This window comes from Fringilla coelebs (genome assembly GCF_963513975.1).
Source record: "Fringilla coelebs genome assembly, chromosome: 33".
Taxonomy (NCBI): Eukaryota; Metazoa; Chordata; class Aves; order Passeriformes; family Fringillidae; genus Fringilla; species Fringilla coelebs.
Window position 1 is genome coordinate 1,179,114 of NC_140059.1, and position 26,227 is coordinate 1,205,340.

The 26,227-nt window shown below is 64.1% G+C and overlaps 2 protein-coding genes across 2 annotated transcripts; both read left to right on the top strand.

Moving 5' to 3' along the window:
• Nucleotides 1–1,218: 1,218 nt before the first annotated feature.
• On the top strand, nt 1,219–4,327 carry BANF1 (barrier to autointegration nuclear assembly factor 1). The gene is made up of 2 exons (XM_084224106.1): nt 1,219–1,368; nt 4,029–4,327. The coding sequence occupies exons 1-2, from the start codon at nt 1,243–1,245 to the stop codon at nt 4,173–4,175; spliced, it is 273 nt and encodes a 90-aa protein (XP_084080232.1). The 5' UTR covers nt 1,219–1,242; the 3' UTR covers nt 4,176–4,327.
• Nucleotides 4,328–5,182: 855 nt separating this feature from the next.
• MUS81 (MUS81 structure-specific endonuclease subunit) lies at nt 5,183–15,952 on the top strand (the record flags this gene model as incomplete). The annotated part of the gene is made up of 17 exons (XM_084224025.1): nt 5,183–5,190; nt 5,370–5,670; nt 7,252–7,375; nt 7,627–7,694; nt 7,809–7,877; nt 7,964–8,035; nt 8,155–8,213; nt 8,437–8,550; nt 8,673–8,753; nt 9,805–9,917; nt 10,360–10,460; nt 11,457–11,573; nt 12,941–13,036; nt 13,653–13,772; nt 14,449–14,552; nt 14,781–14,864; nt 15,662–15,952. The coding sequence occupies 17 exons, from the start codon at nt 5,183–5,185 to the stop codon at nt 15,726–15,728; spliced, it is 1,698 nt and encodes a 565-aa protein (XP_084080151.1). The 3' UTR covers nt 15,729–15,952.
• Between the last annotated feature and the right edge of the window lie 10,275 nt (nt 15,953–26,227).

Here is a 26,227-nt window from a genome sequence, read left to right on the forward strand (position 1 = left end):
CTTGAGGGTCCTCCCAATGTCCCCCCCAATGTCCCCTCAGTGTCCCCTCAGGTTCCCCTCAGTGTCCCCTCAGTGTCCCCCCAATGTCCCCTCAGGGTCCCCCCAATGGCCCCTCAGTCTCTTCCCAATGTCCCCTCAGGGTCCCCTCAGGGTCCCCCCCATGTCCTCTCCGGGTTCCCTCAGTGTCCCCCCCAATGTCCCCTCAGTGTCCCCCCCCAATGTCCCTTCAGTGTCCCCCCGATGTCCCTTCAGTGTCCCCCCAATGTCCCCCCCAATGTCCCCTCAGTGTCCTCCCAATGTCCCCCCAATGTCCCCCCCAATGTCCCCCAATGTCCCCTCAGTGCCCCCTCAATCCCTGTCCCCTCTCTGTCCCCTCAGTGTCCCCATCCTCCCCTGTGCCCCCCCTGCTCTGTCCCTGTCCCCTCCCTCGCTGTCCCTGTCCTCACTCTGTCCCGGTGTCCCTTTCTGTGTCCCCATGTCCCCACACTGTGCACCCTGACTGGTCCTCTGAGTGTCACCCCTGTCCCCTGAGTGTCACCTGACTTGTCCCCTGAGTGTCACCCCTGTCCCCTGAGTGTTTCTCTGTCCCCTGAGTGTCACCCCTGTCCCGGTGTCCCTTTCTTTGTCCCCATGTCCCCACACTGCGCTGGTGGCACTCACTCTGAGTATCTCCTGAGTGTCACCTGAGTGTCACCCCTGTCCCCTGAGTGTCACCTGAGCTGTCCCCTGAGTGTCCCCGTGTCCCCAGGCGCCATGTCCTCGACGTCACAGAAGCACCGGGACCCTCTGAGCTGTCCCCCTGTCCCCTGAGCTGTCCCCTCCATGTCCCTTGAGTGTCCCTCTGTCCCCTCCATGTCCCCTCCATGTCCCCTGAGTGTCCCCTGAGTGTCCCCCATGTCCCCCCGTGTCCCCAGGCGCCATGTCCTCGACGTCACAGAAGCACCGGGACTCTCTGAGCTGTCCCTGTGTCCCCTGAGCTGTCCCCTGAGTGTCCCTCTGTCCCCTCCATGTCCCCTTGAGTGTCCCCTCCATGTCCCCTGAGTGTCCCCGTGTCCCCAGGCGCCATGTCCTCGACGTCACAGAAGCACCGGGACCCTCTGAGCTATCCCCATGTCCCCTGAGTGTCCCTCTGTCCCCTGAGCTGTCCCCTGAGCTATCCCCTGAGTGTCTCTCTGTCCCCTGAGCTGTCCCCTGAGTGTCCCCTCCATGTCCCCCTGGTGTCCCCCCGTGTCCCCAGGCGCCATGTCCTCGACGTCACAGAAGCACCGGGACTTCGTGGCGGAGCCGATGGGGGAGAAGCCGGTGGGGACCTTGGCCGGGATCGGGGACGTGCTGGGCAGGAAACTGGAGGAGAAGGGCTTCGACAAGGTGGGGACACTGGGGACACCTGGGGACAGTGGGGACATTGGGGACACTGGGGACATCGGGGACAGCGGGGACGTTGGGGACATTGGGGATGTGCTGGGCAGGAAACTGGAGGAGAAGGGCTTCGACAAGGTGGGGACACTGGGGACACTGGGGACACTGGGGACAGTGGGGACATCAGGGACATTGGGGACATTGGGGATGTGCTGGGCAGGAAACTGGAGGAGAAGGGCTTCAACAAGGTGGGGACACTGGGGACACCTGGGGACATTGGGGACAGCGGGGATATTGGGGACAGCAGGGACACTGGGGACATTGAGGACATCAGGGACATTGGGGACATCGGGAACAGTGGGGACATTGGGGACACCTGGGACATTGGGGACATCAGGGACGGGCTGGGCAGGAAACTGGAGGAGAAGGGCTTCGACAAGGTGGGGACACTGGGGACATTGGGGACACTGGGGACACTGGGGACATTGGGGACATTGGGGACAGCAGGGACATTGGGGACACTGGGGACATCGGGGACAGCGGGGACACTGGGGACATTGGGGACAGCAGGGACATTGGGGACATCGGGGACAGCTGGGACATCAGGGATATTGGGGACATCGGGGACAGTGGGGACGGGCTGGGCAGGAAACTGGAGGAGAAGGGCTTCGACAAGGTGGGGACATTGGGGACACCTGGGGACATTGAGGACATCAGGGACATTGGGGACATCGGGAACAGTGGGGACATTAGGGACACCTGGGACATTGGGGACATTGGGGACGGGCTGGGCAGGAAACTGGAGGAGAAGGGCTTCGACAAGGTGGGGACATTGGGGACATCTGACACACCTGGGGACATTGGGGACACCTGGGGACAATAGGGGCAGTGTGTAACACCAGGGGACACCTGAGGACATCTGGGGACATTGAGGACGCCTGAGGACACCTGGGGACATTGGGGACACCTGGGAAAGTGTTTGCACAAGTGGGGACACTGAGGGCAGTTCCCAGGTATTAGGGACACGTGGGGACATCCCCAGGGGTTTGGGGACACTGAGGAAGGGCTCGGGGACATTGGGGACAGCCCTGGGGACAGCCAGGGGTGCTGAGGGGGCACAGGGGGACACAAGGGCCAGGAGCTGTTGGGGACACTGGGGACGGTGTCGGTGTCACCAGGGGGGTGTGGGGACACTGGGGACAGTGTCGGTGCCTCTGGCTGATGTCCCCATGGCCCTGGTGACACCGCTGTCCCCTGGCTGTCCCCTCCCTGTCCCCTGCAGGTGTCCATGGTGCTGGGGCAGCTCTGGGATCTCTTGTGGCCGCAGGGCTGGGGTGGGACCGGAGCTCCTTGGGCTCACTCAGGAGGGACAGGGGTACCCTTAGCAGTGTCCCCACCCCCCTGGTGACACTGCTGTCCCCTGGCTGTCCCCTCCCTGTCCCCTGGCTGTCACCCACCAGGTGCTCCTGGTGCTGGGGCAGCTCTGAAAGGACCAGGGACCGCAGAGCTGGTGTGGGACAGGAGCTCCTTGGGGTCACTCAGGAGCGACAGAGTGACACTGGGTGGTGTCCCCACCCCCCTGGTGACACGGCTGTCCCCTCCCTGTCCCCTCCCTGTCCCCTGGCAGGTGTCCATGGTGCTGGGGCAGCTCTGGGATCTCTTGTGGCTGCAGGGCTGGGGTGGGATCGGAGCTCCTTGGTGTCACTCAGGAGGGACAGGGGGACACTGGGTGATGTCCCCACCCCCCTGGTGACACCGTTGTCCCCTCCCTGTCCCCTCCCTGTCCCTTGGCTGTCCCCTCACTGTCACCCACTAGGTGCTCCTGGTGCTGGGGCAGCTCTGGGATCTCTTGTGGCCACAGGGCTGGGGTGGGACCGGAGCTCCTTGGGCTCACTCAGGAGGGACAGGGGGACACTGGGTGATGTCCCCACCCCCCTGGTGACACTGCTGTCCCCTCCCTGTCCCCTGGCTGTCCCCTGCAGGTGTACGTGGTGCTGGGGCAGCTCAGGTGCTGGTGGCATCTCTTGTGGCCACAGGGCTGGGGCAGGACAGGAGCTCCTTGGTGTCACTCAGGAGGGACTGGGGGACACTGGGTGGTGTCCCCACCCCCCTGGTGACACCGCTGTCCCCTCCCTGTCCCCTCACTGTCACCCACCAGGTGCTCCTGCTGCTGGGGCAGCTCTGGGATCTCTTGTGGCCACAGGGCTGGGGCAGGACCGGAGCTCCTTGGGGTCACTCAGGAGGGACAGGGGGACCCTTAGCAGTGTCCCCACCCCCCTGGTGACACCGCTGTCCCCTCCTTGTCCCCTCACTGTCACCCACCAGGTTCTCCTGGTGCTGGAGCAGCTCTGGGATCTCTTGTGGCCACAGGGCTGGGGCAGGACAGGAGCTCCTTGGGGTCACTCAGGAGGGACAGGGGGACCCTTAGCAGTGTCCCCACCCCCCTGGTGACACCACTGTCCCCTGGCTGTCCCCTCCCTGTCCCTTGGCTGTCCCCTGGCTGTCCCCTGGCAGGTTCTCCTGGTGCTGGGGCAGCTTTGGGGTCTCTTGTGGTCACAGGACTGGGGTGGGACCGGAGCTCCTTGGGCTCACTCAGGAGGGACAGGGGGACACTGGGCGGTGTCCCCACCCCCCTGGTGACACTGCTGTCCCCTGGCTGTCCCCTGCAGGCGTACGTGGTGCTGGGGCAGTTCCTGGTGCTGCGCAAGGACGAGGAGCTGTTCCGGGAGTGGCTCAAGGAGACGTGCGGGGCCAACGCCAAACAGAGCCGCGACTGCTCGGGCTGCCTGCGCGAGTGGTGCGACGCCTTCCTCTGAGCCCCCTCCCCAAAAAGGCGCCCCCAGACCCCCCCTCAGCCCAGCCCTGCACCCCCAAATCCACCCCCCCGAGCCCCTCAGCCTGGCCCCGCGCCCCAAATCCCCCTCCCGGCACCCCCAAATCTCCCCGAACGCCCGGCGAGTTCTGGTTGCTGTCAGGGAGTCCTTGGAGGGGTTGGGGGATCCCCAAAAGCATCCTGGGGACCCCAGAAGTGCCCCAGGGACCCCAAAACGAAATCTGGGGGAGCCCAAAACCATCCTGGGGACCCCAGAAGTGCCCCAGGGACCCCAAAACGAACTCTGGGGAGCCCAAAAGAATCCTGGGGACCCCAAAAGTGCCCCAGGAACCCCAGAACGAAATCTGGGGGAGCCCAAAACCATCCTGGGGATACCGAAAGTCACCCAGGGATCCCAAAATCAGCTCTGGGGACCCCAAAACCATCCTGGGGACCCCAAAACTGCCCCAGGGACCCCAGAACGAACTCTGGGGAGCCCAAAACCATCCTGGGGACCTCAGAACTGCCCCAGGGATCCCAAAACCATCCTGGGGACCCCAAAATTGTCCCAATCTCCTCCCCACCCCCCTCCCCCACCCCCATGGGACCCCCAAACCGGTGCTGCCACCCCCAAAACTCATCCCGGGGCAGGGAGGAGGAGGGGGTCCCATGGTGCCACCCCTCCCCCATCACCCCAAAACCATCTTGGGGGAGGGGGAGGGGATGAGGGGGTCCCCACCTGCCCCTCCCCCCCAGAGCAGGGTGGGGTTTTGGGGTGCCGCCCTCGCAGGGGGAGGTTTGTGTTCATCTGGGGCGTCCCCCTCCCCCACGCCATTAGTGTTACTTTGGGGTACCCCCACCCCCCCCTCCCCTCATGGCGGGGGGGGGGGTCTGTGTTATTTTGGGGGTGCCCCCCTCCCTCCACCCCGAGTTTGTTTCTAAAATGATTTTCTAAACAATAAAGGTTTTGCTGTGCTGCAAGCTGGACTGGTCCTGGGATTCGAGGGGGGCATGAGGAAGTATTTGGGGGGCAAAATTTGGGGGTTGAGGAGAAGATTTGGGGGGCTGGGGGCAGAATTTGGGGGTCGGGGGCAGAATTTGGGGGCTGGCGGCCGGGATCCTCCAGAGCAGACGAGTTTGGCCTCCGGGCGGCCCAGAGCGGAACCCTCCAGAGCAGACGAATTTAACTTCCGGTCAGCCCAGAGCGGCGCCCTCCAGAGCAGACAAGTTTACCCTCCGAGCTGCTAGAGCGGAGTCCTCCAGAGCAGACAAGTCGCATTTCCCCTATCGGCGAGCGCGGCCAGAGCGTCCCCGCGGGGCCGGGCACTTCCGGGAAGCGGCGGCGGCGGCGGGAGGATTCGATCATGGCCGCGGCCGCCGCCGCCTCCTCCCGGCGCCGCCGCCGCCCCCGCGGCCACCCCAACCCGCTGTTCGCCCGCTGGCTGCGGGAGTGGCGGGACGAGGCGCAGGGGACGTGGGCCAGGGGCACCTATGAGAGGGTGGGTGCGGTGGGGGGGGGGACCCCGGGCGGGATTAGGGGGCTCAGGGGGGCGATTTTGGGGGGCCCGGGTGCGTTTTGGGGTGTCCAGGTGGGCGATTTTGGGGTGCCCGGGTGGATTTTGGGGTGCTCGGGTGGATTTTGGGGTCCCCGGGTGGATTTAGGGGTGCTCAGGTGTGTGAATTTGGGGTCCCCGGGTGGATTTTGGGGTGCCCGGGTGGATTTTGGGGTGCCCAGGTGCGTTTTCGGTGCCCAGGGGGGTGAATTTGAGGTGTCCAGGTGCGTTTTGGGTGCCCAGGTGGGCGATTTTGGGGTGCCCGGGTGGATTTGAGGTGCCCAGGTGCGTTTTGGGTGCCCAGGTGGGCGATTTTGGGGTGCCCAGGTGCGTTTTGGTGTCCCCGGGTGGATTTTGGGGTCTCCCGGTAAATTTAGGGTGCCTAGGCAGGCGATTTTGGGGTCCCCGGGTGGATTTTGGGGTGCCCAGGTGGGTGAATTGAGGTGCCCAGGTATGGTTTTGGGGTCCCCAGGTGGATTTTGGGGTGCCCAGGTGCGTTTTGGGGTGCCCAGGTGGATTTTGGGGTCCCCGGGTGGATTTTGGGGTGCCCAGGTGGGTGAATTGAGGTGCCCAGGTATGGTTTTGGGGTCCCCAGGTGGATTTTGGGGTGCCCAGGTGCGTTTTGGGGTGCCCAGGTGGATTTAGGGGTGCCCAGGTGTGGTTTTGGGGTGCCCAGGTGGATTTGGAGGTTTCTGGGTGGGGATTTGGGGATCTCCAGGTGAGTTTTGGGGTCTCTGGGTGGGTGATTTTGGGGTGCCCAGGTGTCTCTCAGGTGTGTCTCAGGTGTGTTTTGGGCACTCCCAGGTGTGTCTCAGGTGTATCTCAGGTGTGTTTTAGGCTCCCCAGGTGTATTTTGGGTACCCCAGGTGTGTCTCAGGTGTGTTTCAGGTTGCCCAGGTGTCTCTCAGGTGTATTTTGGGTTCCCCAGGTGTGTCTCAGGTGTGTTTGGGTTCCCCAGGTGTCTCTCAGGTGTTCCCCAAGTGTCTCAGGTGTGTTTCAGGTTGCCCAGGTGTGTCTCAGGTGTATTTTGGGTTCCCCAGGTGTGTCTCAGGTGTTCCCCAGGTGTGTCTCAGGTGTGTTTTGGTTCTCCAGGTGTATCCCAGGTGTGTCTCAGGTGTGTCTCAGGTGTTCCCCAGGTGTGTCTCAGGTTCCCCAGTTGTGTCTCAGGTGTGTTTTGGTTCCCCAGGTGTATCTCAGGTGTGTCTCAGGTGTGTTTGGGTCCCCAGGTGTGTCTCAGGTGTATCCCAGGTGTGTCTCAGGTGTGTTTTGGATATCCCAGGTGTGTCTCAGGTGTGTTTGGGTTCCCCAGGTGTCTCTGAGGTGTGTCTCAGGTGTTCCCCAGGTGTCTCTCAGGTGTGTTTGGGTTCCCCAGGTGTCTCTCAGGTGTTCCGTAGGTGTCTCTCAGGTGTGTCTCAGGTGTATTGTGAGTTCCCCAGGTGTTCCCCAGGTGTGTCTCAGGTGTGTTTTGGATATCCCAGGTGTGTCTCAGGTGTATCCCAGGTGTGTCTCAGGTGTGTTTCCCCCCAGGCCCTGCGCTCGCTCTCCCGGTTCCCGCTCCCGCTCCGTTCCGGCCGCGCCGCCGCCATCTTGCAGCACTTTGGCCCCGCCCTCTGTGCCCGCCTCGACCAACGGCTGAGCCAGCACCGCCGGGGTGGGCGGGGCCTGAAGGGGTGGGGTCTGTGGATGGGCGGGGCTAAGGAGGGTGATGGGTGGAGGGCGTGGCTTGAGTGAGCCCCACCCAACAGTGCAAACTGGGTGTGGCATAGAGGAGGGCGTGGCCTCAGATGGGTGGGGCACTGATGGGAGGTGTCTTAGGAGGGGGTGGGGCTAAGATAGGGCAGGATTTTGGTGTGGGTGTGGACTGTTTTGCATACTGATTTACATATCATTTGCATAACACAGAGCAGGGTCTCCCTGCCACGCCCCCTCGGCAGGGGCGGTGCCCAGACCCTCCCCCAGCCCCGCCCACGGTGAGTCCCGAGCTCACCCCTCCCCCACCCAGGACCCCTCCCCACTGAACCCTGTTGGGGGGGAGGGGCAGAGGAAGCCACGCCCCCAACCTCTGCCCCTCCCCCTTCATCCAGCGCCACCCCCGCCAGCCCCGGCCCCTCCCCCGCTCCAGGAGCCACGCCCTCCTGCTGGTCCTGAGCCAGGTGAGGGGGAGGGGACGCACCTGGGGGTGGGGGAGGGGTACAGATCCTGCCCCTCCCCCTCCTCACCTAAAGCTCCGCCCCTCCAGAGTCCAGAGCCCCTCCCAGAGGCGGAGCTTCTGCAGCAGGCCCAGCCCCTCTGTGACCACGCCCTGACCCCGGTGAGTGACAGGAGGAGGGACAGGAGCCCCTCCCCCACCCGGGCGTCCCCGGAGGTGGTGGGGGAGGGGCTGACCCCGTGGTGGGGGAGGGGCTGACCCCTGTGTCCCCTCCCCCACAGGCGGCTCTGGGCCCCCTCCTGCGCCGGGGGCTCGTGGAGAGGAGCGGCCGCCCCCCCAGGTAGGGCTGGGACCCCCCCCCCAGAACCCCCAGACTCACCTGGAACCCCCCTGGGACCCCCCTGGGGACCCCCAGACTCACCTGGGACCCCCCTCCCAGGACCCCCAGACTCACCTGGGACCCTCCCGGGACCCCCCCCAGAACCCCCAGACTCAGCTGGGACCCCCAGACTCACCTGAGACCCCCCCAGGACCCCCCCCCCCATTTCACCCCTTCCCCCCAGGTACGTGCTGACCCCGCGGGGGCGGAGCCTCGCCGAGGCCCCGCCCCCTGGCCTGGTGCGCCCGCGGCGCCCCCTGGCGGAGCAGGACGAGAACTGCGCCCCCTCCCCCCCTGCGTGAGTTTGGGGGCCTTGGGGACACTTGGGGACACTTGGGGGGGGTTGGGGACACTTTGGGGGGGGTCGGGGAGCTGTCCCCGCCCTTGGGGTCACCTGGAGGTGACTTTGGGGTCCCCCAGGTGCGACCCCGAGCAGGAGTTTGAGCTCAGACCCGGCGAGTTCGAGATCGTCCTGTGCGCCGACGTCACCGAGGCCAACGGGTGCCGTGTCCCTGTCACCCCCGGTGTCACCCCCGGTGTCCCTGTCACCCCCGGTGTCACCCCCTGTGTCCCTGTCACCCCCGCTGTCACCCCCGGTGTCACCCCCTGTGTCCCTGTCACCCCCGGTGTCACCCCCGGTGTCACCCCCGGTGTCACCCCCTGTGTCCCTGTCACCTGCCATCATTGTCACCTCCTGTGTCCCCGTGTCCCTGTCACACCCAGTGTCACCCCCCGTGTCCCTGTCACCACCTGTGTCCCCTCCATGTCCCTACCCTCAGGGCATATCCTCAATGTCCCCTCAATGTCCCCTCAGTGTCACCCCAATCCCCCCACTGTCCCTGGTGTCCCCTCAATGTCCCTCCAATGTCCCATCAATGTCCCCTCAGTGTCCCCCCAATGTCCTCGCTGCTCCCCAATGTCCCCAATGTCCCCTCAATGTCCCCAATGTCCCCCCAATGTCCCCTCAATGTCCCCTCAATGCCCCCCCAATGTCCCCACTGCTCCCCAATGTCCCCAATGTCCCCTCAGTGTCCCCTCAATGTCCCCTCAATGTCCCCCCAATGTCACCAATGTCCCCGCTGTCCCCCCAATGTCCCCTCAATGTCCCCAATGTCCCCTCAGTGTTCCTCCGCTGTCCCCCAATGTCCCCCCCAATGTCCCCTCGCTGTCCCCAATGTCCCCCCTCTGTCCCCTCGCTGTCCCCCCTCAATGTCCCCAATGTCCCTGCTGTCCCCCCAATGTCCCTGCTGTCCCTTCAATGTCCCCCTCTCTGTCCCCCAATGTCCCCAATGTCCCCCCACTGTCCCCCTCAATGTCCCCAATGTCCCCACTGTCCCCCCAATGTCCCTGCTGTCCCTTCAATGTCCCCAATGTCCGCCTCTGTCCCCCCTTGCTGTCCCCCAATGTCCCCAATGTCCCCCTCTTGTCCCCCTCGCTGTCCCCCCAATGTCCCCTCGCTGTCCCCCCTCGCTGTCCCCAATGTTCCCAATGTCCCCAATGTCCCCCCTCTGTCCCCAATGTCCCCAACAATGTCCCCCCTGTGTCCCCGCAGCCCCTCCGGGGGGGTCCCGGCCCTGCTCCGTGCCCGGGGGGTCCCGGTGCTGCTGCGGCGCCTCCACGTCGGCGACTTCCTGTGGGTGGCGCGCGAGAAGGACCCGCCCACAGGTGGGCGTGGCGGGTGGGTGTGGCCTGAGCGACCACGCCCTCGGGACTGGGTGTGGCAGCTGGAGTGGGTGGGGTGGTTTGGTGGGTGTGGTCACGAATGGGTGTGGTTATGTGAGGACCACGCCCTCAGGGCAGCGCAGCCATTGGTTGGCTGTCAGCAGAGGGGCGTGGTCAAGTCTAGGCCCCTCCTATGGACTGGGGGTGTGGCTTGGTGTGATGGGTGTGGCACTGGGGGTGGGACCAAAGGTGACCTCGCCTGGGTGGGGTCAAATGCTGACTCCACCCTCACGGGGTGGGCGTGGCCAGGAGCAAGCCACGCCCCAATGCAGGCCACGATGTGTGGGCGGTGCTTGATATTGACCCAACCCCTTGTTGAGTGGGTGGGGCCGGTGTGGTGGGCGTGGTTCTGAGTGGGCGTGGTCGTGTGTGTGACCCCGCCCAGGCCACGCCCCCCGGGAGCTGGCGCTGGACGTGGTGGTGGAGCGGAAATCGGCGGCGGATCTGGGGAACAGCGTCCGGGACGGGCGGTACCGGGAGCAGAAGGTGGGGCCGGGACTGGGGGCACTGGGAGGGACTGGGGGGCACTGGTGTCACTGGGTTGTCACTGGGTGTCACTGCTGTCACTGCTGTCCCCGGTGTCACTGGGCACACTGGTGTGACTGGGGTGTCACTGGTGACACTGGGGGGCTCTGGGTGAACTGGGATGGTCTGGGGGGCAGTGGTGTCACTGCTGTCACTGAGTGTTACTGAGGTGTCACTGGTCACACTGGGTGTCACTGGGGTGTCACTGGGTGTCACCGGTGTCACTGCTGTCACTGGGCACACTGGTGTCACTGGTGGCACTGGGGGGCACTGGTGTCACTGGGGTATCACTGCTGTCACTGCTGTCACCGGTGTCACCGGTGTCACTGGTGTCACTGGGTGTCACTGGGGTGTCCCGGGTGTCACTGGGGTGTCCCCGTTGTCACAGGTGTCCCAGGTGTCCCGTCATGTCCCCACTGTCACGGGTGTCCCCGTTGTCCCGGGTGTCACTGTAGTGTCCCCATTGTCATGGGTGTCCCGTCGTGTCCCCATTGTCACTGGGGTGTCACTGCTGTCACTGGGGTGTCACTGGGTGTCCCCGTTGTCACGGGTGTCCCAGGTGTCCCATCGTGTCCCCATTGTCACGGGTGTCCCCGCTGTCATGGGTGTCCCGGGTGTCCCGTCGTGTCCCCGTTGTCACTGGGGTGTCCCCACTGTCCCCAGTTCCGGCTGCGGCGCTCGGGGCTGCGCTGTCCCCGTTGTCCCGGGTGTCACTGGGGTGTCCCCATCGTGTCCCCATTGTCACCAGTGTCCCTGTCCGTGTCCCCAGTTCCGGCTGCGGCGCTTGGGGCTGCGCTGTCCCCGCTGTCCCCGCTGTCCCTGCTGTCACTGGGGTGTCCCCATCGTGTCCCCATTGTCACCGGTGTCCCCGCTGTCCCCAGTTCCGTCTGCGGCGCTCGGGGCTGCGCTGTCCCAGTTGTCACTGGGGTGTCCCCATTGTGTCCCCACTGTCCCCAGTTCCGTCTGCGGCGCTCGGGGCTGCGCTCTCCCCTGTACCTGCTGGAGGAGCCGGGGGAGGGGGAGCCCCTGCCCCTCCCCCTGCCCACCCTGCGCCAGGCGGCCGCCAACACACAGGTACCTGAGACCCCTCCCCAAAATACAGAGAGACCCCTCCCCAACACACAGGTACCCCTGAGACCCCTCCCCAAAATACAGAGAGACCCCTCCCCAACACACAGGTACCCCTGAGACCCCTCCCCAAAATACAGAGAGACCCCTCCCCAACACACAGGTACCCCTGAGACCCCTCCCCAAAATACAGAGAGACCCCTCCCCAACACACAGGTACCCCTGAGACCCCTCCCCAACACACAGGTACCCCTGAGACCCCTCCCCAAAATACAGAGAGACCCCTCCCCAACACACAGGTACCCCTGAGACCCCTCCCCAACACACAGGTACCCCTGAGACCCCTCCCCTAAATACAGAGAGACCCCAGAGACCCCTCCCCAACACACAGGTACCCCCCGAGACCCCTCCCCAAAATACAGAGAGACCCCCGGGACCCCTCCCCAAAATACACAGAGACCCCCTGAGACCCCTCCCCAAAATACACAGAGACCCCTCCCCAACACACAGGTACCTGAGACCCCTCCCCAAAATACAGAGAGACCCCTCCCCAACACACAGGTACCCCTGAGACCCCTCCCCAAAATACACAGAGACCCCTCCCCAACACACAGGTACCCCTGAGACCCCTCCCCTAAATACACAGAGACCCCCCCCCCCCCCAGTCAGGTGGATTTTGGGGGGTCCTGGGTGGATTTTGGGGGTCCTGGGGGGAATTTGGGGGCCCTGGGGGGATTTTGGGGGTCCTGGGGGGAATTTTCAGGGGTCCTAGAGTGGATTTTGGGGGTCCTGGGGTGGATTCTGGGGGTCCTGGGGGGAATTTGGGGGTCCTGGGGGGATTTTCAGGGGTTCAGGGAGGGATTTTGGGGATCCCTGGGGGTGTTTAGGGGGGTCCTGGGGGGAATTTTGGGTGTCCCTGGGGGGGGGATTTTGGGGGTCCTGAGTGGATTTTGGGGGTCCTGGGGGGAATTTGGGTGTCCTGGGGTGGAATTTGGGGGTCCTGGGGATGTCTTGGGGGGGGTCCAGGGGGATTTTGGTGGTCCCGAGGGTAGATTTGGGGGGTCCTGGGAGGGAATTGGGGCTCCCTGTGATGGATTTTGGTGGTCCTGGGTGGATTTTGGGGTTCCCTGGGGTGGATTCTGGGGGTCCTGGGGGGATTTTGGGGGTCCTGGGGATATTTTGGGGGGGGGGTCCAAAGAGATCTTGGGGGTCCTGGGGCTATTTAGGAGGGTCTCTGGGGGGAATTTGGGGGTCCTGGAGGGAATTTGGGTATCCTGGGGTGGATTTTGGGGCTCCCTGGGGGTATTTAGGGGGGGGTCCTTGTTGGGGGGGGTGGATTTTGGGGGTCTCCGGGCTCAGAGCCCCCTCCCCAGGTGGTGGACGGGCTGCTGGTGGTGCGCACGAGGGACCCCCAGGACACGGCGGCGTATTTGGGGGTGCTGGGGGAGCAGCTGAGGAGGAGATTTGGGGTGAGGGGCTCGGGGGGGGCTGGGGGGGCAATTGAGGGGGCGGAATTGGGGGGCTGGGGGGGGGCTGGAGGGGGCTGGGGGCATTTTGGGGGGGGGATTGAGGGGCTGGAGGGGAGCTGGGGCGTTTTGGGGGGGATTGAGGGGGGCTGGGGGGGCTTGGGGGGGCTGGGGACATTTGGGGTGGGATTGAGGGGCTGGGGGGGCATTTTGGGGGGGGCTGGGGGCATTTTGGGGGGATTGAGGGGCTGGAGGGGGCTGGGGGCATTTTGGGGGGGGGATTGAGGGGATGGAAGGGGGGACTTGGTGGGGGGAGGGACACGGGGGGGGTCACAGGTACCCCTGAGACCCCTCCCCAAAATACAGAGGCTCCTCTGTGAGATTGGGGGGGACACTGAGAAATTGGGGAGGGGTCCACAAGGGGGGAGGGGACATTTTGGGAGGGGATGGAAAGGTGGGGGGATGGGGAGCAAATTTTGGGGGGGTCACAGGTACCTCTGAGACCCCTCCCCAAAATACAGACACTCCTCTGTGAGATTGGGGGGACGCTGTGACATTGGGGAGGGGTCACTGAGGGGTCCCTGACCCCTCCCCCACCCCTCTCCCCTCCCCCCCCCAGGGCCGCGTGCTGCGGGCGTGGGGGGGGGATGTGACCGCCCGGGGACCCCCCGAGCCCCCCGGGACCCCCCTGGCCCTGCTGCCCCTCCCCCGGCTGCGGGAGGGGGGGGGCAAGAACCAGGTGGGGTGGGGGAGGGGAAATTTGGGGGGGGGGAGGGGAATTGGGGGTGGGGGAGGGGAAATTGGAAGTGGGGGAGGGGAAATTGGGGTGGGGGAGGGGAAATGGGGTAGGGGGGAAATTGGGGCTGGGGGGAAATGGGGTGGGGAGGGGGAAATGGGGGAGGGGGAATGGAGGTGGGGGAGGGGAAATTGGGGCCTGGGGAGGGGGAAATGGGGTGGGGGAGGGGAAAATTGGGGGTGGGGGAGGGGAAATTGGGGCTGAGGGGGAATCGGAGGTGGGGGGAGGGAAAATTGGGGTGGGAGAGGGGGAAATGGGGGGGAGGGGGGAATGGGGCTGGGAGGGAAATTGGGGGGGGAGGGGAAATTGGGGGTGGGGGAGGGGAAAATGGGGGTGGGGGAGGGGAAATTTGGGGGGAAGGGGAAATTGGGGTGGGGGAGGGGGAAAAGGGGGGTGGGGGAGGGGGAATTGGGGATGTGGAAAGGGGGAATTGGGGTGGGGGAGGGGAAATTGGGGTGGGGGGGAAATTAGGGGTGGGGGTGGGGAAATGGGGGGGACTTTTGGGGTCCCCTCACCCCCTTTTCCCCCAGGCCCAGACGGTGGGCTCCGTGTCCTGGTCTGGGTGTGTTTTTTGGGGTCAGGGGCTGTTTTGGGGTCCCCTCACCCCCTTTTCCCCCAGGCCCAGACGGTGGGCTCCGTCTTCGCCCGGCAGCTGCTGCAGCTGGGGGGGTTCAGCGGGGGCAGGGCCGGGGCCGTCCTGCGCCGCTTCCCCACCCCCGCCAGGTCTGGGGGGATTTGGGGGGTCTGGGGGGGTCTGGGGGGGTTTGGGGTCCCCCATGAGGAGCCCCCCAGGCTCTGGGTGCCCCCAAAAAGGACCTGGCCCACGGGGAGGGGGAGGGGAGGATCCTGAGGGTGGGGGATGGGGGCGGTTTGTAGGGTGGGGGAGGGGTCTGGGGGGTTTCTTTTTTGGGGGGGGGGGTCTCCTGAGGTCTGTTCCCCCTCCCCCCACAGCCTCATGGCCGCCCTGGGACCCTCCCAGGATCCCCAAAAGTGCCGGGAGGTGCTGAGCAGCCTGCGCTGCGGCCCCACCCAGAGGTGAGACCCCCTCCCCAAATACTGGGGACCCCAAATTTTGGGGATCCCAAATTCTGGGGAACCCCAAATCCAGAGGATTCCCCCCCAAATTCTGGAGAACCCCAAGTTCTGGGATCTCCAAATCCTGGGAAACCCCAAATCCTGACGATTCCTCCCCAAATCTTGGGATTCTCAAATCCTGGGGGACCCCAAATTCTGGGAACCCCAAATCCTGAGGATCCCTCCCCAAATCTTGGGATCCTCAAATGCTGGGGAACCCAAATCCTGGGAACCCCAAATTCTGGGGACCTCAAATTCTGAGGATTCGCCCCCAAAATCTGGGGAACACAAATTCTGGGAAACCCCAAATCCTGGGAACCCCAAATCCTTGGAACCCCAAATCCAGAGGATTCCCCCCCAAATCTTGGGATCCTCAAATCCTGGGGAACCCCAAATTCTGGGGAACCCAAATTCTGGAGAACCCCAAATTTTGGGATCTTCAAATCCTGGGAAACCCCAAATTCTGGGAACTCCAAATTCTGGGAACCCCAAATCCTGAGGATTCCCCCCCAAATCCTGGGATCCTCAAATCCTGGGAACACCTCCAAATCCCAGGGAACCCCAAATCCCAGCCCCCCCCCCAAATCCCGGAATCCCCCCCAAATCCCGGGGACCCCCGAACTCCTGGGCACCCCCAATTCCCAGCACCGCCTCATTCCCGAGGACCCCCCCCCAATTCCTGTGTCCCCAAACCCCTGTCCCCTCCCCCACCCCGGATTTTGGGGGCTCACCCCTCTCTCTCTCCCCTCCCCCCACAGGAATTTGGGCCCCTCCCTCAGCGGGGCCCTGGTGCGGCTCTACGGGACCCCGGGGCCGCTGGCCTGAGGGGACACCCCGTTGTCACCTCCTGTCACCTCCTGTCACCCCCATTGTCACCCCATTGTCACCCCATTGTCACCCCATTGTTACCCCCTGTCATTGTCACCCCATTGTCACCCCCCTGTCATTGTCACCCCCCCCCCCGTCACCCCGTTGTCACCCCATTGTCACCCCCTGTCATTGTCACCCCATTGTCACCTCCTGTCATTGTCACCCCATTGTCACCCCATTGTCACCTCCTGTCATTGTCACCCCCTGTCATTGTCACCCCATTGTCACCTCCTGTCATTATCACCCCCTGTCATTGTCACCCCATTGTCACCTCCTGTCATTGTCACCCCATTGTCACCTGCCAATAAAGCCCCTCCCCCACTGCAGGACCCGGAGTTTCATTTTGGGGGAGGACAGGAGGGGGAGGGGACACCGTGGGGACAGGGGGGTGACACCAGCGATGGTGGCAGTGACAGGGGTGACGCAACCTGGAGTGACACCAGGGTTGATGACAGTGACAGGGTGGCAGTGACAGGGTGAGGATGATGGGGGTGGCACCAGTGACAGTGACAGGGTGAGGGTGATGGGGGTGGCACCAGTGACAGTGACAGGGTGAGGGTGATGGGGGAGTGACACAGTGACGGTGACAGGGTGGCAGTGACATCAGTGACCTCGAGAGTGACACGGTGACAGGAACAGAGTGACAGTGACAGTGTGAGCATGATGGGGGTGACATGGGGACAGTGACAGGGGGACAGTGACAGAGTGACAGGGGGGTGACAGTGACAGGGTGAGGGTGATGGGGGGTGACACCAGTGACAGTGACAGGGGGACAATGACAGGGTGAGGGTGATGGGGGTGACAGGGTGACAGTGACACCAGTGACCTCGAGAGTGACAGGGTGACAGTGACAGGGTGAGGGTGATGGGGGTGACAGGGTGACAGTGACACCAGTGACCTTGAGAGTGACAGGGTGACAGTGACAGGGTGAGGATGATGGGGGTGACACGGGGACAGTGACAGAGTGACAGTGACAGGGTGAGGATGATGGGGGTGACACGGGGACAGTGACAGAGTGACAGTGACACCAGTGACCTCAAGAGTGACAGGGTGACAGTGACAGGGTGACAGTGATACCAGTGACCTCGAGAGTGACACGGTGACAGTGACAGGGTGAGGGTGATGGGGGTGACACCAGTGACAGTGACAGGCTGTGGGGGGAGGGTCCCCAAAAAGGGGGAGGGGCCACCGAACGTGCCAGGCCGGGGGTGGGGCCGGGTTTGGGATTGGGGGGGGGCGGGGCCGGGTTTGGGATTTTGGGGGGGTGGGGCCGGGTTTGGGATTTTGGGGGGCGGGGCGCGGAGGGGGTGGGGCCACCCTTGGGTTTTGGGGGAGCGGGGCCGGGATTGGGATTTGAGATTTGGGATTTGGGATTTGCGGGCGGGGTGGGGACGGGGTGGGGACACATTTGAGGTTTGGGGCCGCATTTGGGGTTTGGGATTTGGGGAGCGGCGGCGGCGGGGCCGCCCTTGGCCGGGTTTGGGTGGATTTGGGATTTGGGATTTGGGATTCGGGGGGGCGGGTCCGGCTGTGCTCCCCCCACCCCCATCCCGAGGAGGAGGAGGAGGAGGAGGTGGCAGCGCGATGCTGGTGGCGCTGGTGGCGCTGGTGGCCGTGGCGGCGGGGGGGGGACGCGGGGGTCCCGCCGACCCCCCCGTGCCCGCTGGGTTTCGGGCCGGTGGCGGCGGGCGGCTGCGGGGACAGGGACGAATGTCGCACGGCCGCCGTGTGCCACCACATGTGCCTCAACCACCACGGTGGCTTCGCTTGTCATTGTCACCGCGGCTTCGTCCTGCAGCCCGACGGCGTCACCTGCCGCCGCCGCCGCCGCCCGGGACACCGGGGACAGCCCGGGACCCCTCCCCAGGGGCTCGGGGGACAGCGGGGACAGCCCGGGACCCCTCCCCAGGTGGGACACCCGGAGCTGCCCGAGGGGACCCGGCGCGGTTGGAGCGGCCGCGGATGGAGAGCCCGGGACCGGCGGCGGGACGGGACGGGAGGAGGTGAAGCCTCGGCCCGGGATTCGGTACCGGAGCGGAACCGCGGCTCGCAGGAGGGTTCGGACTCGGATCCCCACCCGGATTCGCAGCGGGAGCCGCGTCCGGGCTCGCTCTGGGATCCACAGCACGGTTCGGCCCCGGGGAGGCACCGGGAGACGCGGCCGGGGCGGCACCGGGGCTTGCACGGGGATTGGGACAGGGATCCGGACCGGGATTGGGACCGGGATCCCCTCCAGGATATGGACCGGGATTGGGACCGGGATCCCCACCGGGATCAGGACCTGTATTCAGACCGGGATTTGGACCGGGATCCCCACCAGGATCAGGACAGGGATTGGGACCGGGATCTGCACCGGGATCAGGACCGGGATTTGGACCGGGATCCCCATCAGGATCTGAACCGGGACTCCCACCAGGACCTGCCCACCGAGCGGCGCCGGGACTCGCGCGGGGAGTGGATCCGGGATCTGCACCGGGATCCGGACCGGGATCTGGACCGGGAACCGGACCGTGATCTGCACCGGGATCCCCACCAGGATCTGCACCGGGATCCCCACCGGGATCTGCACCGGGATCCCCACCGGGATCTGCACCGGGATCCGGACCGGGATCTGGACCGGGAACCGGACCGTGATCTGCACCGGGATCCCCACCGGGATCTGCACCGGGATCCCCACCGGGATCTGCACCGGGATCCGGACCGCGATTCCCACCAGGATTTCCCTGAGGATTCCCGGGATTGGCGCCGGGATTTGCCCGAGGATTCCCGGGAGGATTCGCCCCCGGGAGGGCACCGGGATTTGCACGGGGATTTACGGCCGGACCGGGGCTCGCACGAGGATTCGCACCGGGATCGGCAGCAGGATTTGCACCGGCACCGGGAGCCGCACGGGGATTCCCGGGAGGGTTCGCACCGGGACTCGCACAGACAGCGGGGGCTGGCACCGCCCCGGTACCGGGGGTGGCCCCGGGACTCCCTCGAGGGGTCCCACGGGGGGTCCCACGGGGATTTTCACCGGGATTTGACCCCTTCCCCCGCGCCCCCCTATAGGGACGAGGACCCCGATCCTTACGGGGACCCCTACGGGGACCTGGGGGACCCCGACACCTACGGGGACCCCGGGGAGGGGCCGTGGGACCCCGAAACGGAGCCCTGGGACCCCGACATTTATGGGGACCCCTACGGGGACCCCTACGAGGATGAGGACCCCGAAGAGGAGCCCTGGGACCCCGCCCCGCCCCCCTCGGACCCCTACAGGGACCCCGAGCCCGGGAGCCTCCGGAGGGGCCGGGACCCCCAAACCCGGCCCTGGGACCCCTATGGGGACCCCCAGAGCGACCTTGGGGACCCCCAAACCAGGACCTGGGACCCCTATGGGGACCCCCAGAGTGAGCCCGGGGTCCCCCAAACCCGGCCTTGGGACCCCTATGGGAATGGGGACCCCCAGAGTGAGCCCGGGATCCCCCAAACCCGGCCCTGGGACCCTTATGGGGACCCCCAGAGTGAGCCCGGGGTCCCCCAAACCCGGCCTTGGGATCCCTATGGGGACCCCCAGAGCGACCCCGGGGACCCCCAAACCCGGCCTTGGGACCCCTATGGGAATGGGGACCCCCAGATTGACCCCGGGGACCCCCAAACCAGGACCTGGGACCCCTATGGGGACCCCTACAGTGATGAGGACCCCCAGGATGACCCCATAGGGGACCCCCATAGGGCCCCTGACCCCGAGGTTGAACCCTGGGACCCCCCGAGGGACCCCAAAGGACTCAGCCCCTCCCCCAGGCACCCCCAAACCTCCTCCTTCACCCCCCAGCATCCCCCAAGCTCCCCCCCAATTGCCCCCCCAGAATCCCAGTTGCCCCCAGTTGCCCCTGCAACTGCCCCCCCCAACCCCAGAGCCCCCCAGTTTGTCCCAGTTACCCTCCCAGTTACCTCTCCAGTTGTCCCAGTTACTCCTCCAGTTGCCCTCCCCAGAGTCAAGGACCCCCCAGGTGCCCCCCCTAAATCCCAGGTGCCCCCAGGTGCCTCCCCAGCTGCACCCCCCGAGCCCAGAACCCCCCAGTTTGTCCCAGTTACTCCCCCCAGAGCCGAGGACTCCCCAGTTGCCTCCCCTAAATCCCAGTTGCTCCCAGTTACCCTCCCAGTTCCCGCCCCGCCTGCTCCCCCAAAAGCCAAGAACTTCCCAGTTGCCCCAGTTACCCCCCCAGTTACCCCCCCAACCCCCAAACCCCCCCCAGTTACCCCCCCAGTTACCCCCCCACAGGCCAAGAGCCTCCCAGTTGCCCCAGTTACCCCCCCAGTTATCCCAGTTACTCCCCCAGTTGCCCCCCCAACCCCCAAAACCCTCCCAGTTACCCCCCCAGTTATCCCAGCAACCCTCCCAGTTACCCCCCCAGTTACTCCCCCACAGGCCAAGGGCCTCCCAGTTGCCCCAGTTAGCCTCCCAGTTATCCCAGTTGCCCCCCCAGTTGCCCCAGTTGCCCCCAGAGCCCCTCCCAGTGCCGGCTCCCTGCGGGTGGGGCTGGCGTTCGCGCTGCCGGTGGCACTGGGAGGGGCACTGGTCATACTGGGAGCACTGGGAGGGCTGGGAAGGCCCCCCCGGCCACCCCTGCCCAGCCCCCACTGAGGCTGAGGGGGCTGGGGGGGTCCCAAACTGGGAGGGACACCCCAAACTGGGAGGGACACCCCAAACTGGGGGTCCAAACTGGGAAAGGACCCCCCGAACTGGGAGTGGTTACCCTAAACTGGGGGGGGGGGATCCCTCCCAAACTGGGGGACAGGGCTCAAACTGGGAGCCCCCTCCCCCAAAACCAGTTCAGGGCTCCCCCCCACTGCACTCAGCCCCTTCCCAAACTGGGAGTCCAAACTGGGGAAGGGCCCCCAAACTGGGATTGTTAACTCCAAACTGGGATCGCTCCCAAACTGGGATTGTTAACCCCAAACTGGGATTTTTAAACCCAAACTGGGATTTTTAAACCCAAACTGGGATTGTTAAACCCGAACTGGGATGTTAACTTCAAACTGGGATTGTAACCACAAACTGGGATTTTTAAACCCAAACTGGGATTGTAACCCCAAACTGAGACAGGGACTCCCCCCAAACTGGGAGAGGACCCCAAACTGGGATTTTTAAACCCAAACTGGGATTGTAACCCCAAAGTGAAACAGGGACTCCCCCCAAAATGGGGAAGGGCCCCCAAACTGGGAGAGGACCCCAAACTGGGATTGTTAACCCCAAACTGGGATTTTTAAACCCAAACTGGGATTGTTAACCCCAAACTGGGATTTTTAAACCCAAACTGGGATTGTTAACCCCAAACTGGGACTGCCCCCCCTCCCCCAGTCCCGTCCTGCCCCCCCGGGTGGGGGAGGGGCGGAGGGGGGGGTGAGGGCAATAAAGGGCCGGTGCTGCCCCTCCCCCACCCCGCTCCTGAGTCCTTTTTTTTGGGATGGGGGGGGAGGGGCGGGTGGGGGAGGGGCGGGCAGGGCCGGCTCCCCTCCCCCTCCCGCTCCAGCTGTTGAGCGGATCCAGCTGTGGGTGGGGGAGGGCGCGGCCCCTGAGTCAGCGCCGGCCTCGGGGTCCCCTGGGGGGGGGAGGGGTGGGGAACGCCCAGGACAGGGGGGTCCCCTGGGGGGGGAGGGGCGTGACGTCATTGATGAGAGGGGGAGGGGGGCCAAGGAGAGGGGGAACTCCTGGGAGCGTCCCAGTTTGGACCAGTAAAACCCGGACAGGAGCAGTCCCCGCTGGTGACCCCATCCCAGTGACACCAGTACAAACTGGGCAGGGCCGGTGACACCAGTGTCCCCATCCCAGTGACACCAGTGTCCCCATCCCAGTGCCACCGGTGTCCCCATCCCAGTGCCACCAGTTCCCCATCCCAGTCCCCACCAGTGTCCGAATCCCAGTGCCACCAGTACAAACTGGGCAGGGCCAGTGCCACCGGTGTCCCCATCCCAGTGCCACCAGTGTCACCATCCCAGTCCCCCCAGTGTCGCCATCCCAGTCCTCACCAGTGTCCCCATCTCAGTGCCACCAGTGTCCCCATCCCAGGGCCACCAGTGTCGCCATCCCAGTCCCGCCAGTGTCGCCAGGCCAGTGCCACCAGTGTCCCCATCCCAGTCCCACCAGTGTCGCCATCCCAGTCCCCCCAGTGTCCCCAGGCCAGTGCCACCAGTGTCGCCATCCCAGTCCCCACCAGTGTCCCCATCCCAGTCCCCACCAGTGTCCCCATCCCGGTCACACCCGTGTCCCCATCCCAGTAACACCAGTGTCCCCATCCCAGTGTCACCAGTGTCCCCATCCCAGTCCCGCCACTACAGCCCGGGTGACGACGAGGGGGCGGAGCGAATGCAAATCCCAGGCCGCACTTCACCAATCACGTTGCGCGCATAAAATGAAGGGGCGGGGCGTCAGAATGGGCGGTGATGCCGGCCCAGTTATGCAAATTAGCCGCGGCTACGCCGCCCGAGGCATCATGGGAGCGAAAATCTGGGGAGAATTTCGGGGTTTTTGGGGTCGGCGCGCACAAAGCGCGGGAGGGAAGCGCGGGAGGCGGCGGAGCGGCGGCGGCGGAAGGGCCGCGGGGCGGAGCGAGCGCGGCGCGGGGGTGTCCGTGAGGTGCGGGCGGGCCGGGCGGGGCCGGTGGCGGCGCGGGGCAGAGCTCGGTATCGCTTCTCGGCCTTTTGGCTAAGATCAAGTGTAGTATCTGTTCTTATCAGTTTAATATCTGATACGTCCTCGATGAGAGGACTTCATATTAAACGGATTTTTGGGCTCGGGAGTTGGACCCGGAGCTTGCTCCCTCCGCTCCGCGCATCGTCCCGGTATTGCAGTGCCTCCGGGAACGGTGCACCCCGCACGGGGACCTCACTGTGGTGAAAAACAGATCGAATCGTGACTCTATCGCGATAGCAGCAATGCTGTGCCGGTATTGCAGTGCCTCCGGGAACGGTGCACCCCGCACGGGGACCTTTGCGTGGTGAAAAACAGATTGAGTTGTGACTCTATCGCGATAGCAGCACTGCTGTGCCGGTATTGCAGTGCCTCCGGGAACGGTGCACCCCGCACGGGGACCTTTGACTGGTGAAAAACAGATCAAATCGTGACTCTATCGCGATAGCAGCCATGCTGTGCCGGTATTGCAGTGCCTCTGGGAACGGTGCACCCCGCACGGGGACCTTTGTCTGGTGAAAAACAGACCGAAAATTACCTGGAAATGGATGATATCCCGACTATGTCGCGATAGCTGCCGTGGTTAAGCCACGCGCTGACCTTTGACCTTTAGTTCATTCCGTGCTCTTCTCTCCCTCCCGGGATTTCCTGCTCCTAACAAACGGTGTGCACCCCACGGGGACTTACCTGGTGAAAAACAGATTCAAAACACCCGAAACCGTGATTATATCGCGATATCAGCCACACTGTCCCGGGATTGCCCTGCCTCACCAACGGTGCACACCCACAGGGATTTCAAATGGTGAAAAACAGATTCAAACCACCCAAACCCGTGATTATATCGCGATATCAGCCACACTGTCCCGGGATTGCCGTGCCTCACCAACGGTGCACACCCCACGGGGACTTCAAATGGTGAAAAATAGATTGAAAACAACTGAGAATGGGTGATGACCGTGATTATATCGCGACAGCAGCCACATCGGCCCGGCGTTGCGGAGCGGTGGGGTTGAAGTCCAGAGAGTTTTCGATCTATTTCTCTCCGTTGATAGGTCCCCGTGGGGGGCACCGTTCCTGGAAGCACTGCAATGCCGGGCCGATGTGGCTGCTATCGCGATATAATCACGATTGAAGGTGTTTTCAATCTATTTTTCAGCGATACAGGTCCCCATGGGGTGCACTGGTTGGCGGAAGCGCTGCAATACCGGGACGATGGGGTTGAGACGGCAATAAAATCACATTTAGCACCCATTTTCAATTATTTTGAATCTGTTTTTCACCATTTGAAGTCCCCGTGGGGTGTGCACTGTTGGTGAGGCACAGCAATCCCGGGACAGTGTGGCTGATATCGCGATACAATCACGGGTTTGGGTGGTTTGAATCTGTTTTTCACCATTTGAAATCCCTGTGGGTGTGCACCGTTGGTGAGGCAGGGCAATCCCGGGACAGTGTGGCTGATATCGCGATATAATCACGGTTTCGGGTGTTTTGAATCTGTTTTTCACCAGGTAAGTCCCCGTGGGGTGCGCGCCGTTCGTGGGGCGCTGCAAATCCCGGGAGGGAGAGAAGGACAAGGAATGAACTAAAGGTCAAAGGTCAGCGCGTGGCTGAACCACGGCAGCTATCGCGACATAGTCGGGATACCATCCATTTCCAGGTAATTCTCGATCTGTTTTTCACATTGAGGTCCCCGTGCGGGGTGCACCGTTCCCGGAGGCACTGCAATACCGGGACGATGCGCGGAGCGGAGGGAGCAAGCTCCGGGTCCAACTCCCGAGCCCAAAAATCCGTTTAATATGAAGTCCTCTCATCGAGGACGTATCAGATATTAAACTGATAAGAACAGATACTACACTTGATCTTAGCCAAAAGGCCGAGAAGCGATACCGCCACCCGCCCCGCGCCGCCACCGGCCCCGCCCGGCCCGCCCGCACCTCACGGACACCCCCGCGCCGCGCTCGCACCGCCCCGCGGCCCTTCCGCCGCCGCCGCTCCGCCGCCTCCCGCGCTTCCCTCCCGCGCTTTGTGCGCGCCGACCCCGAAAACCCCGAAAATCTCCCCAGATTTTCGCTCCCATGATGCCTCTGGCGGCGTAGCCGCGGCTAATTTGCATAACTGCGCCTTCATCTCCACCCACTCTGACGCCCCGCCCCTTCATTTTATGCGCGCAACGTGATTGGTGAAGTGCGGCCTGGGATTTGCATTCGCTCCGCCCCCTCCTCGTCACCCGGGCTGTACTGGCGGGACTGGGATGGGGACACTGGTGGCACTGGGATGGTGACACTGTTGTGACTGGGATGGGGACACTGCTGGGACTGGGATGGGGATTGGTGGGACTGGGATGGCGACACTGGTGGCACTGGGATGGGACACTGGTGACACTGGGATGGGGATTCGTGGGACTGGGATGGGGACACTGGTGGCACTGGGATGGGGACACCGGTGGCACTGGGATGGTGACACCGGTGGCACTGGGATGGGGACACTGGTGACACTGGGATGGCGACACTGGTGGGGACTGGCATGGGGACTCTGGTGGCACTGGCCCTGCCCAGTTTGTACTGGTGGCACTGGTATGGGGACACTGGTGGGACTGGGATGGGGACACTGGTGGCACTGGGATGGGGACACTGGTGACACTGGGATGGGGACACTGGTGGGGACTGGGATGGGGACACTGCGGGGACTGGGATGGGGACATTGGTGGCACTGGTCCTGCCCAGTTTGTACTGGTGGCACTGGGATGGGGACTGGGATGGGGTCACCGGTGGGGACTGGGATGAGGACATGAGTGGAACTGGGAGGGGAGCACTGATAGCACTGCAATACCGGCACAGCATGGCTGCTATCGCGATAGAGTCACGATTCAATCTGTTTTTCACCAGTCAAAGGTCCCCGTGCGGGGTGCACCGTTCCCGGAGGCACTGCAATACCGGCATAGCATGGCTGCTATCGCGATAGAGTCACGATTCAATCTGTTTTTCACCACAATGAGGTCCCCGTGCGGGGTGCACCGTTCCCGGAGGCACTGCAATACCCGCACAGCATTGCTGCTATCGCGATATAGTCACGATTCAATCTGTTTTTCACCACAATGAGGTCCCCGTGCGGGGTGCACCGTTCCCGGAGGCACTGCAATACCGGGACGATGCGCGGAGCGGAGGGAGCAAGCTCCGGGTCCAACTCCCGAGCCCAAAAATCCGTTTAATATGAAGTCCTCTCATCGAGGACGTATCAGATATTAAACTGATAAGAACAGATACTACACTTGATCTTAGCCAAAAGGCCGAGAAGCGATACCGCCACCCGCCCCGCGCCGCCACCGGCCCCGCCCGGCCCGCCCGCACCTCACGGACACCCCCGCGCCGCGCTCGCTCCGCCCCGCGGCCCTTCCGCCGCCGCCGCTCCGCCGCCTCCCGCGCTTCCCTCCCGCGCTTTGTGCGCGCCGACCCCGAAAACCCCGAAATTCTCCCCAGATTTTCGCTCCCATGATGCCTCTGGCGGCGTAGCCGCGGCTAATTTGCATGCGCAGCCTGATTATCTGCATAACTCCACCCTCGTCCCGCCCCTCTCCAGCCCTTCCCGATCTCTTTTCTTTTTTTTTCCCGGCTTGTCTCTCACTTTTTTTCTCGCACTCAGCCTCCACAGATCCTCAGAAATACAGGATGAGCCAGGCAGCTGAGGGGGGAAAATATTCCCTGTGAGGGGTAAAGGAGGGGGGCACGAAGCCGGTGGTGAGGGTGGCAAAATATAAAATTCGTGAGAGCAAAAAATGGAGCCT

Bases quoted from the DNA above. Each gene is read 5' to 3' on its own strand.
- BANF1 (XM_084224106.1), top strand. From the start codon at position 1,243: ATGTCCTCGACGTCACAGAAGCACCGGGACTTCGTGGCGGAGCCGATG. The intron at 1,369-4,028 runs GTGGGGACACTG...TGTCCCCTGCAG, and splicing joins AGGAGAAGGGCTTCGACAAG to GCGTACGTGGTGCTGGGGCA.